Raw genomic sequence first — 14,602 nt, 5'->3', positions numbered from 1 at the left:
CCTGTTTCCAGCAGGTCACGGGATACCTGTCAGGATCGTAAGAAGAGTAAAATAGGATAAGGAATAAGCAGTGGATTTCCTCAGGTGTACCTGAATAATGGTTTATGGACTTTTCTTCCAGTACCTTGTCCAAAACTTTTTAAAAACCCTGCTAAGCTAACTGCTTTTGCCACATTCTCTGATGATTTACTATTGAGGTATCTGTTCTATTTATCACATATTGATTATATATACACACAGAATATATTTGCAAGCATGGAGAAAGAGAAAGTGCTCTTTGTAAAATGCTCTGTAGACTTCTGAGTTTTCTCCTTAGTACAGGCAGTCCCTGGTTTAAGAACACCCGACTTATGTCAAATTTGTACTTACGAACAGAGGTCCTGCCTCTCCCTTTCTGTGTCAATGTGCCTCTTCTTCCTCCCTTCCTGACCAAACATGACCCTCCTCCTCTGTTCCTTGTTCCAACGCACCCCTTGTCATCTTTCCCTCTGTTCTGTGTCCCAAATTCATGCGTCCCGCGGGTATGTTCTTCTTCTGGCTGGCTTCCTCCTCCCATTGCAGTTCTCTTTGCAAAGCCATGACTCACGGCTGACCTGACAAGTCTGACCCCTTGTGCCTCCTGCAGGTGTTTACCTCCTCTGGCCGGCTTTCTCCTCCCAGTGGCACTTCTCTTCACGAAGCCGCAGCCGCTGGTTCATGGCTGACCCGGAAGCCTTCCCTAATATCAGAGGGAAGGCTTCTGGGTCAGCTGCAAGCTATGTGCCAGAACCAGCGGCTGCGGCTTTGCGAAGAGAAATGCCACTGGGAGGAGACAGCTGGCCAGAGGAGGAAAACACCTGCAAGAGGTACGAATTTGAAATGCAGAATGGAGGGAAAAATGATGAGGGGTGGGTTGGGATGCAGAAGGAAGGGAGGGAGCACAAACTTCAGACAAAGGAAGAAAGGAGACAGGGAGCATGAACTTGGGACACGGAGGGAGGGAGGGGAGCATGAACTTGGAACTTAGGGTGGAACAATGGAGGGAGTGAGGGAAAGAGATGCCGAGGTGGGGAGGGAATAAAAAGGAATAATTGTTGGGCATGGGTGTCTGAGTGAGAGGGAAAGAGATATGGTGCCCATGGGGAAATGAGGAAAGCGTTGAATTTTTGGACATAGGGAAGGAGAGAGAGATGAGAGGGAGAAATGTTGGATGTGGTGGTAGAGAGGGAGCAGTGGGACAGTGAAGAACAAAAAGAAGTGTAAACCTCCTCCTATCTTTTCTTTCTATTTAAACTACAGTACTTTATTTTGAGGACTGTTTCTTTGGATCCGAATTACATACTTGTTCTTAACCTGGGGACTGCCTGTATTAGCTCATGATAAGTGTGAATTGGACAATCTTTGAAGATTTTCACCGCCACAGATATTCAGAGCCCTTCAAGAGTAACATGTGTAGATGAAGCACCAGATTTGCGCTGGAGATTTCCTGTGCTTGTGACAGGAGAGGAATGAGCTGAGCCCTGTCAAGAAAGAATACTCCCACCCTCCACCAACCCAATGACGTTTATCAGTAGGCACTTCACGATGCTGACCCTTCATAGTTCTGCAACATGGAAATCCTGAAAGATGTGACATCATTTCAGCACTAACGCAGGACTGGGAGAGTCTGCACAAAAATCAACCTTGTCAAAGGATTATATTGTCTTCCTCATGTGCAAAATTTCAGCTTGCTTGGACAATATTTAGAGCTCACCCCAGCATGCACTGTTTGCTTGAGTATGTAGGTGATTGCGCAGAATTTGTTTGTTTGGCATCGTCTGGTTTGCAATCTGCACCCGAAAACTGGCTCCTTGGGAAGTCAGTCTGTCAGCTGTCGACTGCCACGTGGACTGGACGCACTTATTCAGAGCAGTTTCAGATGACGGCACGACGACTTGGCTTTGTTTGTCAGTCTTGTGTAGAACTACTGCTAGTAATTATTTCTATAGTGCTACCAGACGCTGTACAGAGTCACAAAGAAGAAGACAGTCCCTGCTCCAAAGAGTTTACAATCGAAACAGACAAACAGGATGTCATGGATACAGTTAAGGGGAACAGTTAGTCTGCTGGCTGGGTTGGTGGGCAGTGGGGAGCAGGGTTATGGGTTAAAGGTGGGTTTTCAGTCTGCTTTGAAACAAGGGAAGGGGCAGGACAGACAAACTCGGGTAACTTATTCCAGGCAAAGGGGGCAGCTAGATGAAAGAAACGAAGTCTGGAATTGGCAGTGGAGGAGAAGGGTAACGTTAAGAGCGACTTATCTGAGGAACAGAGTTCTCTGGGAGATGTATAAGGAGAGAGAAGCGAGGAGAGATATTGAGGGGCAGCAGAAGGTCAGCAATAAGATCTTGAACTGTATACGATGGCAGATAGGGAGCCAGTGAAGTGACTTAAGGAGAGGGGTGACATGAGCGTAGCGAGGTTGGTAGAAGATGAGTCGTGCAGCAGAGTTTTGCACAGATTGCAAGGGGGAGAGGCAACACTGAGGGATACCAGTTAGGAGCAGATTGCAGTAATCTAAGCGTGAGGTTACAAGATCTTGGACAAGGGTCTGAGTAGGGTGCTCAGAGAGGAAGGGGCAAATTTTGGTGATATTGAAGCGACAGGTCTTAGCAGCTTGTTGGATCTGCGTAGAAAATGAGAGGTCAGAATCGAAGACCACTCCAAAGTTGCGAGCAGAGGAGAATGGAACAATGACAGTATTATTTACAGAGATGGAGAAAGGAGAAGGAGCAGAGAGTTTAGGAGGAAAGAGGAGCAGCTCAGTCTTAGACATATTTCGTTTCAGATGATGGCAGGACATCCAGGCAGCAATGTCAGCCAAACAAGCAGAGAGTTTCTTGGACTTTAGGTGAAATTTCAGGTGTAGAGAGGTAGATCTGGGAGTCATGAGCATAAAGGAAATACTGGAAGCCATGGGAGGAGATCAGGGCACCGAGGGAAGACGTTCAAAAGTGGACTGATGTGCCAATGGGAATTAAGGCTCATACAATGATGTTGAACTGCTGTTACAAACGAGGCGCTCACAGCCATTTCCAGACATCTATGGCTAGCAGCACTTGCCTTTCGTGATGACACCACAAAGCCACGAATGGTGCAAAGCTTATAGTGTTCACTGTTGCCAGACTTTCCACAACGTCTCATTCGTATAGATGAAATGGAACCTGTGACCTCTGAAAGTTGTGTTTGATCTCTTGATTGAAGGTGGATCAACAGAAGCGAAAATACTCCTGAAGAAACATCCCACAGAGTGGACTGACGATCCAGTTTTCAAAGAACTTTGGAATCGGGCATCCAAACTGACTGTTAATGATGCAGCAGAACGAGGGATAAGCCTCATTGAAAAATACAACGATACTTTGACAAAAGATGAAGAACAGAAGCAACTTATTCTTTGAGCACCCACCAAAAGAAGTTTCCTTCTGCATCAAAGGTGGCTCTTATGTCATACACCGTTGATTATTTGTCAAGTGCAGAAAAATTACAATATTCGTACTGTTAAGCTTAGCACGGCAAGGTGAGGCAACTCCTAGACTTTGTTTGTTTTAAGTAAAATTTTGTGTATTTTTCGTTTTTATATAAAGGAAGAAAATTAGCCTTGTGGACAAAGAAAATGTGTTAATTCAATTTTTGGACCACTCAACTGGGAGAGTGCCCTATTTTCTCATGCTAGCTCTTGACTGATGACTTGAGTGCGGAAGTGACGTAGGGTCTCTGCAGGTGATCAGTCCTCATCTGTTCCTCCAGGAAGCTTCCCAGAACCCCTGATGCAAGATCTCCGAGTTACACATGCAGAAGAAGAAAAGCCTCTTCTGGCATGACTTTGGCTTCTTTAATTCTCACCTGCTATGAGTTTAAACTTTTTAACTTAATGAAAGTCTATACATGTTCAAGGCTAAAGGCAGGGCTGGGCGAGTTTATCCTGAAAAGATGGAGCCACTTACTCATCCTACTGAGATTGCACTGAGCTGAGGGACAAGTTTGGACACTCCTGGGTTTTACCCACTGCATACAAGCAGTTGTACACCTCCATTTCTTAAGGAAATCAGGCCTATGAATCCATGCAGACAGCGCTAAAAGTAGGAAGGGATAATTTTGACTTGAAAAAAAATAAAATCCATCGGTTGGGCAGACTACATGGACCATTCAGGTCTTTATCTCCTGTCATTTATCACACTGGTCATCCTGTGCTGGATGAGAAGGAGGTCCAAAATGCACTGGGAGGGGAGGTGGAAAGGTTGCACTTGGGTAACACCTCATGATATCAAGAAGTTAGATGACAGTGATATCTCAGCAGTGATCAGTTTATCTGGTGTCTTGGAGATCCAATGTTAGGATAAGGAAGTTTCGATTTCTTCCACGTTCTCACACTCCAGATATACCTCATATTCCTCGACATCGGAGAGGGGCAAACCATTGTTGGGCTGCTCAGAGACGGTGCTGCGTGTGGTAATTCTGGTAACACTAGGGGAATACTTCCGGGATGCTGACCTCTTTAGCCTGCCATGGCACATCACTTCCTTGAACATCTCCCGGAAACGTGTGGACATCAGATTGTAGAGGACAGGATTAACAGCCGAGCTCAGGTAGAAGAAGACGCCGGAGATGACGTGGACAAAGGCAAATATTTCATGCCTTTCACCTGTCCATGTGTCAATAAAGCTCCACATGAGACGATCTGTGTGAAATGGTGCCCAGCAGATCCCAAACATCACCACCAGGATAACTGAAAGTAAAGCCACAATATAACATTAGTATAATGGTATTCTCCAAACATGCAGTGGAAGACTTGTCTCAAAACCAACCACCCCTCCAGGACTCCTATTCACCAAAACTGCCACTTATTGCTTGACTCTACGTTCTGCAATCGGATGAAGTCATAAGGAAACAGAATATAGACTGGGCTTATAACTCCAATTTTATTGTGCAGCAAGTTAAAAAAATGATGAGATGAAAAAGAGAAGACATTATAACATAGTGGTATCTCTAGACAGAAATATTTGGGATGGCAATAGGGGTACAAGCTATGTACAAGTGGTGCTAGCCCCCAAGGACATCTGTGCTTAAATGACCCCCTCCCAGTTCATTTGAGCCATCTAGTAAAATTAGCATTATAATTGATAGAATCCTATCTCATCCTGACCAATAGACAAGTATATTTTATACATATATGTGACATGTCATGTTATTATTTAATAGTTATTATTACCCACTTAGGAATATATTAATGGACAGGCTATAAATTAAACTTATGAAATAAAATCATTCATTACACTCTGCTATGTGGGAGAGAAGTATATATTCTATACAGGACTGGATAGAATCTCAATATGGAACCCGCGCACACTCCACATTCCATCAACAATGGAGCTAAGAATCTCAGTATAAAACCCGCACACACTCTACATTCCATCAACAATAGAGTTAAGAATCTCAATATGGAATCCGCACATACTCCACAATCAAGGTAGGTGGTCCAGTCACCAAAGGGATCGAGGGGGTGGCCACGGAAACAGAGGGAGAGCTGGGACAGAGCACAGAGGTATCTGTACAGACCGAGGCCATCCCCACAAAAATGGCTACAGTTTCTACGCAGACAGAAACGACGGATCAACTAGAGAACAGCCTTTTACAAGAACTGAATAGCTTGAGAGAGGAGGTCATGCGCTTAAGAAGTATCCGGGATGACGAGGCCTACATCGATGATGTCATCCAGGAACTGTCCCAGATCACCGTACAGGAACCTGGCAGGACCATCCTCGGGACGCCCAAAACCACCATTCCTGCTTCATTGGGACCAACAATTGGAATTCAGGAGGAGGCTGACGACGCTGACTCCTGGCAGCTGGTAACCTCCTCCACAGGCAAACACAAAAAACCTTCCTCATATACTGTCTCTTTTTCTCACACACAGGGTAGTTCTACATCAACCCCGCAAATCCCATTGAGGAACAGATTCCAGCTGCTTCAGGGAAGACCTGACAATGAGGAACAGGAAGATATCCAGCAGGAGGTTCCGGTCCCAGAGACATCAGTACGGTCCTCCCCTAAGAAGCGTAGAGTGGTGGTAATTGGGGATTCAATGCTGAGGGGCACGGAGGGCCCAATCTGCAGACCAGATATTCAATCGAGAGAGGTTTGCTGTTTGCCAGGAGCCAGGATCCGGGATGTAACCGCCTGCTTGGACAGTCTCATCAAGCCCCAGGACCACTTCCCCATGCTTCTTATCCATGTCGGAACCAACGATACCGCCAGGAGCACCCCGGAGAGGATACCTGAGGACTTTGGTGCCCTGGGTGAGAAGCTGAGGAGGTTGGATGCACAGGTTGTGTTCTCCTCGATCCTTCCAGTAAGGGGCAAGGGAAGAGCCAGAGAGAATCGGATCCAGAAGGCAAACGACTGGCTGCAAGGATGGTGCAAGGAGATGAACTTCGGGTTCCTGAACCACGGAGAGGCACTACAAGGACTACAGGGACCAGATGGGTTGCACCTGTCCAGCAGAGGGAAGAACGTCTTTGGACACCGATTAGCCCGCCTACTCCATAGGGCTTTAAACTAGGTAAGTTGGGGGAGGGTACGGGCACTAATAACCTATCTAATGAAGTAAGCTGCAAATACCATTCAGGATCTGAGGTATATACACATAGCAATCATGGATCTGGGGGGGGTGCTCACATTTCCGTGTTCGGGGGGGATACTGACATTTCCGAGTCCGGAGTAAGTTCACACTGTGTTTCAGGGTCTAAGGAGAATACACACATTGCAAACAATACCAAAGGAGCCGATGGAGCTCAATCGGGAATATCACTAGATAGCCATAACAAACCTAGGATTTGGAAGGCTATGTACGTCAATGCCCACAGTTTGGGCAACAAGATTCTGGAATTGGAGACGGAAATGAGGGGCGTCGACCTAGATGTGGTGGCGATATCCGAAACCTGGCTTACAGACTCTCACAGGTGGGACATGGTCATACCGGGTTACAATTTGTTCCGCCGAGACAGGGAGGGCAAAATGGGAGGAGGGGTAGCACTATATGCCAAAGATGACATCAAAGTTACCAGAATCACAGATGTTAGGTACACAGGGGAATCCCTTTGGGTAAATTTGGCCAGGGGAAAGGACAAATGCCTGTACCTTGGCATAGTATACAGACCTCCAAGGCAACAGGAAGACCTTGATATGGAATTAATCGAGGACATAGAGAATATCACCTTGCGTGGGGACACAGTATTGATGGGTGACTTCAATATGCCTGACGTGAATTGGAACACACTTTCCTCTGCGACCGGCAGCAGCAGAAGGCTATTAAACTCTATAAAGGGAGCAAGACTCAAGCAAATGGTTTTGGAGCCAACTAGGGATCAAGCGATTCTAGACCTAATACTTACCAACGGAGAAAGTGTCACAGATGTCTCTGTGGGAGACACGCTGTCATCCAGTGACCACAACATGGTATGGTTTAACCTCAGAAAAGGTTTCACCAAATCCAACACATTAACTAAGGTCCTCAGCTTCAAGGACACCAACTTCGAGGACATGGGGGAATTCATCCATCAGTCACTGCAAAACCAAGCAGAGACTGATAATGTAGAGGAATTGTGGTCAACACTGAAAGCTACCATACACGAAGCAACAAACCGATTTATTAAATCTGTAAGTAAACGACGAAGAAAAAACAAACCACAGTGGTTCTCTACGGAGGTCTCCAACCTCATAAAAGAGAAGAAAAGAGCATTCATCTCCTTTAAACATTCAGGGAAGCAGGGCTCCAGGGAAGACTATCTGGCCAAGTCAAGAACCGTCAAAACAACAGTCAGAGAGGCCAAATTGCAGGCGGAGGAGAATCTAGCAAAGAATATCAAAAAGGGCGATAAAGCATTCTTTAGGTATATTAGTGATAGAAACAGGAACACAGGAGGGATAGTACGCCTTAGGAAACCGGATGGGAACTATGTAGAATCAGACTCCGAGAAGGCTAAACTGTTAAATGAATACTTTTGCTCAGTTTTCACCCGTGAGACGCAGGGATCCGGCCCTCAGCTACCAACAGGGGATAGCTCGATAGACCCGTTTTGCAGCTTCGAGTTTACGCCCAGTAGTGTTTACAGTGAACTATCCAAACTCAAGGTTCACAAAGCTATGGGGCCAGACAACATACACCCCAGAGTACTCAGGGAGTTAAGAGACACCTTGGCGAAACCACTATCAACACTCTTCAATCTCTCCCTCGGCAAAGGAAAAGTCCCGCTAGACTGGAAAACGGCTAATGTCATTCCACTCCACAAAAAAGGAAGCAGGACGGAAGCTACGAACTACAGACCAGTGAGTCTCACATCAATAGTAAGCAAACTAATGGAAACTCTAATCAAGCACCAATTGGATACGGTCCTTAACGAGGGGAATCTGCGAGATCCCCGTCAACATGGGTTTACAAAGGGGAGGTCCTGTCAATCCAACCTGATCAGCTTCTTTGACTGGGTGACGAGGAAGCTGGATATTGGGGAGTCCCTGGACGTCGTGTACTTAGATTTCAGCAAAGCATTCGATAGCGTACCACACCGCAGGTTGTTGAGCAAGATGAGCTCTATAGGTTTGGGAGATACCTTGACTACATGGGTGGGGGACTGGCTGGGGGGTAGACTTCAGAGGGTGGTGGTGAATGGCTCCCCCTCCGAAACGACAGAGGTGATAAGTGGAGTGCCGCAGGGCTCGGTCTTGGGCCCAATCTTGTTCAACATCTTCATAAGGGACTTGGCTGAGGGGCTTCAGGGTAAATTAACGTTATTCGCCGATGATGCCAAATTATGCAATATAGTGGACAAGAACACAACAGGACCTGACAACAAATCCAAGACCGATAGTATGGCACACGACCTCCTCCTACTGGATAATTGGTCCAGGACCTGGCAACTAAACTTCAATGCCAAAAAATGCAAGGTCATGCACCTTGGCAACAAAAATCCATGTAAGACTTACACTCTTAATGGTGATATCCTAGAGAGAACTGTAGCGGAACGAGACTTAGGGGTAATCATCAGTGAGGACATGAAGACTGCAACTCAGGTGGAGAAAGCTTCATCTAAAGCCAGACAAATCATGGGTTGCATACGAAGGAGTTTCGTTAGCCGTAAGCCCGAAGTCATAATGCCATTATATAGGTCCATGGTGAGACCCCATCTGGAATACTGTGTACAATTCTGGAGACCACATTACCGCAAAGATGTGCTGAGACTTGAATCGGTCCAGCGAATGGCCACACGGATGGTCACGGGGCTCAGGGATCTCCCGTATGAGGAACGGCTGAATAAATTGCAGCTCTACTCCCTAGAGGAACGCAGGGAGAGGGGGGACATGATCGAGACATTCAAGTACCTCACGCGCCGTATCGAGGTGGGGGAGGATATCTTCTTCTTCAAGGAACCCACGTCAACACGAGGGCATCCATGGAAAATCAGGGGAGGGACATTGCATGGCGACACCAGGAAATACTTCTTCACCGAGAGGGTGGTGGATCGATGGAATGGTCTTCCGATGCAGGTGATTGAGGCCAGCAGTGTGCCTGATTTTAAAGCTAAATGGGATCGAAAGGTGGGATCTCTTCGCAAAGGGAGGTAGGGAGGGTCATTGGTGTGGGCAGACTTGATGGGCCTTGGCCCTTATCTGCCGTCACTTTCTATGTTTCACATTCCATCAACAATGGAGCTAAGAATCTCAATATGGAACCCGCGCACACTCCACATTCCATCAACAATGGAGCTAAGAATCTCAGTATAAAACCCGCACACACTCTACATTCCATCAACAATAGAGTTAAGAATCTCAATATGGAATCCGCACATACTCCACATTCCATCAACAATGGAGCTAAGAATCTCAATATAGAACCCGAACATACTCCACATTCCATCAACAATGGAGCTAAGAATCTCAGTATAAAACCCGCACACACTCTACATTCCATCAACAATGGAGCTAAGAATCTCAGTATAGAACCCACACACACTCCACATTCCATCAACAATGGAGCTAAGAATCTCAATATAGAACCCGCACACACTCCACATTCCATCAACAATGGAGCTAAGAATCTCAATATAGAACCCGAACATACTCCACATTCCATCAACAATGGAGCTAAGAATCTCAGTATAAAACCCGCACACACTCTACATTCCATCAACAATGGAGCTAAGAATCTCAGTATAGAACCCACACACACTCCACATTCCATCAACAATGGAGCTAAGAATCTCAATATAGAACCCGCACACACTCCACATTCCATCAACAATGGAGCTAAGAATCTCAATATAGAACCCGAACATACTGCACATTTCATCAACAATGGAGCTAAGAATCTCAGTATAGAACCCGAACATACTCCACATTCCATCAACAATGGAGCTAAGAATCTCAATATAGAACCCGCACACACTCCACATTCCATCAACAATGGAGCTAAGAATCTCAATATAGAACCCGAACATACTCCACATTCCATCAACAATGGAGCTAAGAATCTCAGTATAAAACCCGCACACACTCTACATTCCATCAACAATGGAGCTAAGAATCTCAGTATAGAACCCACACACACTCCACATTCCATCAACAATGGAGCTAAGAATCTCAATATAGAACCCGCACACACTCCACATTCCATCAACAATGGAGCTAAGAATCTCAATATAGAACCCGAACATACTGCACATTTCATCAACAATGGAGCTAAGACCTCTATATCCATAAGGAAAAAAAATAATTGTGGGGGATCACCTCAAGAACAGTAACACACTGTCCTTCCACTGTTGGACAATTTGTGAAACAGAAAACCCTACTAAAAGACATTCAAAATCTGCATAGGAAAGTTATGATTAAGTTAATTATTAAACTTGATATACCACCTTTCATAATACTTATAAGAAATCAGTTCATAGATTAAGAGCTAAAGGAAAATGAATGGCAACACGCTGACAGGAAAAGAAAACCTGATAGAAAATTATAGGAAAGTGACAGGGGCTGAGTAGCAGAAAACAAGAAGAAAGACGAGCAGTACAAAGGGAAGGCAGAAAGACAGACATAGGAGGTGCAGCCATTGATCAGTCACCAACCGTCGGCTCTAAATTTCATGAGAGATAGTTCTGTGTGTAGCAGGAGAAGGACAGCATCCCAGCTGAGGAGCTATATGGCAGCTGGAATCAAGCGATGGAGAATGAACTGGCATGTGGGGAGTGATTGAGATGATAGGCATGAGGGCAGACCTATAGCAATGTGAAAACATTAGGACACCCCATGAACTATTCAGTTCTTTCTTAAGAAATGTTCACATATCGATGTCAAATCTTTTTTTTATTTATCTCTGGAAAAGAAAATGATGTATTTGCAAGTAAATAACAAAAGTTTTCCTTGATTTACTCATGAAACAAAAGATATCCATAAAAATGTGTATTATAACTGAGGAATAAATTAGGACATCCCCCACATATCCTTCCACTTAAAGTGACTCAAATCACATACAGGTATATCACATCAGGTGCACATGATTAGAACATCATTACCCAGCAATTGAAGGTTTGCCCTACTTAAACCTCAGATATTTAGTTTGGTGTGCTCATGACTGCTGCGATAAGAATGAACACCATGGTAAGATCAAAAGAGCTGTCTGAGGCCTTCAGAAAGAAGACTGTAGCAGCTTATAAGTCTGGAATACAGAAGTTCAGATTAAGAACATAAGAACATAAGCAGTGCCTCCGCCGGGTCAGACCATAGGTCCATCCTGCCCGGCAGTCCGCTCCCGCGGCGGCCCAACAGGTCACGACCTGTCTGCATCACCAGAAGGGGCTCCCTTGCCACCTTGGTTTCTCATTTAAGTCCTATCTTCCCATCGTAGTCCTAACCCTCCGGTCTTGCACATGCACGACCTGCATTAGATTAGATTTTATAAATTTCACATAGACGTGTAGACTCCCTCCACCCCACCCTGATTCCAACCATGTAAACTACACACTAGCAATGACACAACGCATGCATGTAGGTATTCTGGTCATTTGCCTGCACATCCTGGGCCTAAATACTGATGAGTTACCCCTTTATGTGGAATGCATCAGATCTGGCTCTTCAAAGACGGTTAAAAGCTGGACTCATCTTTAGTAGAGCCGTATCCAATGCATTTGGTCCTTCATTTTCTCCTTCAGGACTCTCCACTTTTAAAAGACACCTCAGCATTTCTTTTGCTTTCACAGATGTAACCACGACTGGCAGCTTCTTTTTCTTTGTAGATCCCAGGTACGTTCTCGGTGTCGTCCTCCTGCTTCTCTGGACCATGGCCCCTGTTTCTCCTTTTCACATGTGCGATTGCCCCCTCCCAATGTGATTTCGTTTCAAAACCCAGACATAGTGCCAGGTTTTGAAAAGCCGACTGGACCTCCGGACATGTCCTCAAAAGGAGGAGATTTCTGGGGAAATCTGGGTGTCTGGTAACCCTAGGAGGAGAGAGAACATCTTATACTGAAACTTAGCAAGAAAATTACTGGTTTGTTGCCTTGAGCACGAATGTGACTGTTGGGCAGACTGAATGGACCACACAGGTCTTTAAGTGCTGTCATTTACTATGTTACTGTGCATGTTATTATTACTTGTCAATAAATGTAGCCAGCAGCAATTCCTCAGGCCTTAACCCCTTCACCACCATGCCAAATTTATACCCCCAAATTCACCGTGAAAAAAACAATACTTTTTGGATTTCAGTTTTAGTGGCATAGCGAGGGAAGGAGACACCTGGGGCGATGGCACCCGGCATTGCCGAGCTGTGCGTCCCCTTCTTTCCTTCCCCGCTATGCACCCCCACCAGCATGCCTCTTCAAATGATTGCCAGTGGCAAGCAGCATCTCTAAGCTGCTGTTCCCGCCAGCTTCAAATCTCCCTCTGACATCACTTCCTGGTCCTGTGACCAGGAAGTGACATCAGAGGGAGAGCCAAGGCTGGTTAGAGATGCTGCTCATTGCCAGTGAAGATTTAAAGAGGTAGGTGGGTGGGCGGAGAGGTGGAGAGGAGAGGTGCCAGCACCCCCAAAAAGATGCTGCCCGGGGAGGTCCGCATCCCCCATCCCCCTCACTACTTCACTGTTTAATCTTACTGGGATATAAATCTCACTCTTTGGATGGGCCACCCTTGACCTCTCTGTACAGCACGGTGACCCATCAAATGCGTGGACAACAATTGCACGCCAACAATTGTGCCCCGACATTGGTGCGCTCCAACAAATGCACGCACTGAATGGGAAGTGACCCGACAATTGCGCCCCGAAGGGTACTATTTTGTCTTTTTGAGAGTTACAAAGTAACTGTCTTTTTTGAGGGAGGGGGGGGACCTCCCCTCCACTATACTCAAAACATTCATTTCCTATCTAGTGTTAGGGTTAGGTTTACATCATGATTATGGGAACCCTTTTAGTGGATATCTGGAAGGCCCTGATTTGCTCAGACTCCTCAGACTCTGTCCCTTGGGAGGGGCTTGAAGTGCCTCAGACACCTCAAGCCCCTCCCAAGGGACGGGGCCTGAGGAGTCTGAGCAAATCAGGGCCTTCCAGATATCCTTGATGGGCCACAATTGTCGTGCATACACTTGTCCATACGTGCAATTGTGCACAGATATGTCGGTGTACCGTACAGCACAGGCAGAAACAGTGAAGCTCTCTACACACACGGCTCTGGCACAGCAGAAGTACACTGCAAAGCACAAGCTCTGGCAGGGCTGCTTCTGTACACTGAACCTGGACTCAGTCAAGTCCTGGCAGAGATGAGAGGGCACAGGAGGAGGAAGAAATATCTTTTTAATGAGAAATAGCCTTTCCCTCACAACGCTGCATATAATTCAATTATTCACGTATTTAAATTCATAGAGCATAAAATCAATCCTAAGACAAAAGTCTTTGAACTGGCTCCCAGGGGCCTGTAGAGTACATGGAACATATTAAATGTGAAACAATTACCTTATAATAATTACAGGCGTATTTCCAAGTCCTGTCGCGCTGCTGAAGTGTGGTTCTTCTTGCATTTCCACTGAGGAGGTTTTATCCTTTGGTTCAGTCATCCACTTCAGTCGCCAGCACAGACAGAAGATGTTGTACAGAAGTCGACCATATAAACACAGCTGTGCAGATGAGTTTACAATATCCTTGAGTCTTTGTGGGTAGCGAGTTCCAGATTTTTGAAGTTTGATATTCGAACAATTTGATATGTGATGATTTGTATTTTATTCCTTTTAGTATTGGGAAGGATAAGATCATCTTGTCGGAGATTCAATGATCTGTGGAGCTGCCTAATAGTTTTGAGAATCTGGAGATGCTTTTGGGGGCGTCTCCATATAAGGATTTACGTGTCAAGAAGCATAGTTTAAATTCTACTCATTTCTCCACCCGGAGCCAGTGTAATTCCTTCAGTAGAGGTGTAATATGATCAAATTTTGACTTATAGAATATTAGTCTTGGCACTGTATTTTGTATCAATTGAAGATTTTCATTAATTGGGGGGTGGGGGGGTGTTCCTGGTAGTAGAGTATTACAGTAGTCTAACAGGGATAATAT

General features: G+C 45.5%; 1 protein-coding gene across 2 annotated transcripts in view; it reads right to left on the bottom strand.

Moving 5' to 3' along the window:
• Positions 1 to 2,887: 2,887 nt before the first annotated feature.
• Positions 2,888 to 14,602, bottom strand: part of NMUR1 (neuromedin U receptor 1) — a 29,888-nt gene continuing 18,173 nt past the window's right edge. For both annotated transcript variants that reach the window (XM_033959611.1, XM_033959612.1), the window contains exon 3: positions 2,888 to 4,741. In XM_033959611.1, the coding sequence (XP_033815502.1) occupies positions 4,347 to 4,741 (395 nt within the window). In that variant the 3' untranslated portion in view covers positions 2,888 to 4,346. The remainder of the gene's footprint in view (positions 4,742 to 14,602) is intronic.

This window comes from Geotrypetes seraphini, chromosome 9 (genome assembly GCF_902459505.1).
Source record: "Geotrypetes seraphini chromosome 9, aGeoSer1.1, whole genome shotgun sequence".
Taxonomy (NCBI): domain Eukaryota; kingdom Metazoa; phylum Chordata; class Amphibia; order Gymnophiona; family Dermophiidae; genus Geotrypetes; species Geotrypetes seraphini.
Note: the sequence above shows the minus strand (reverse complement) of the source record. Positions and strands in the feature narration are given on the sequence as shown.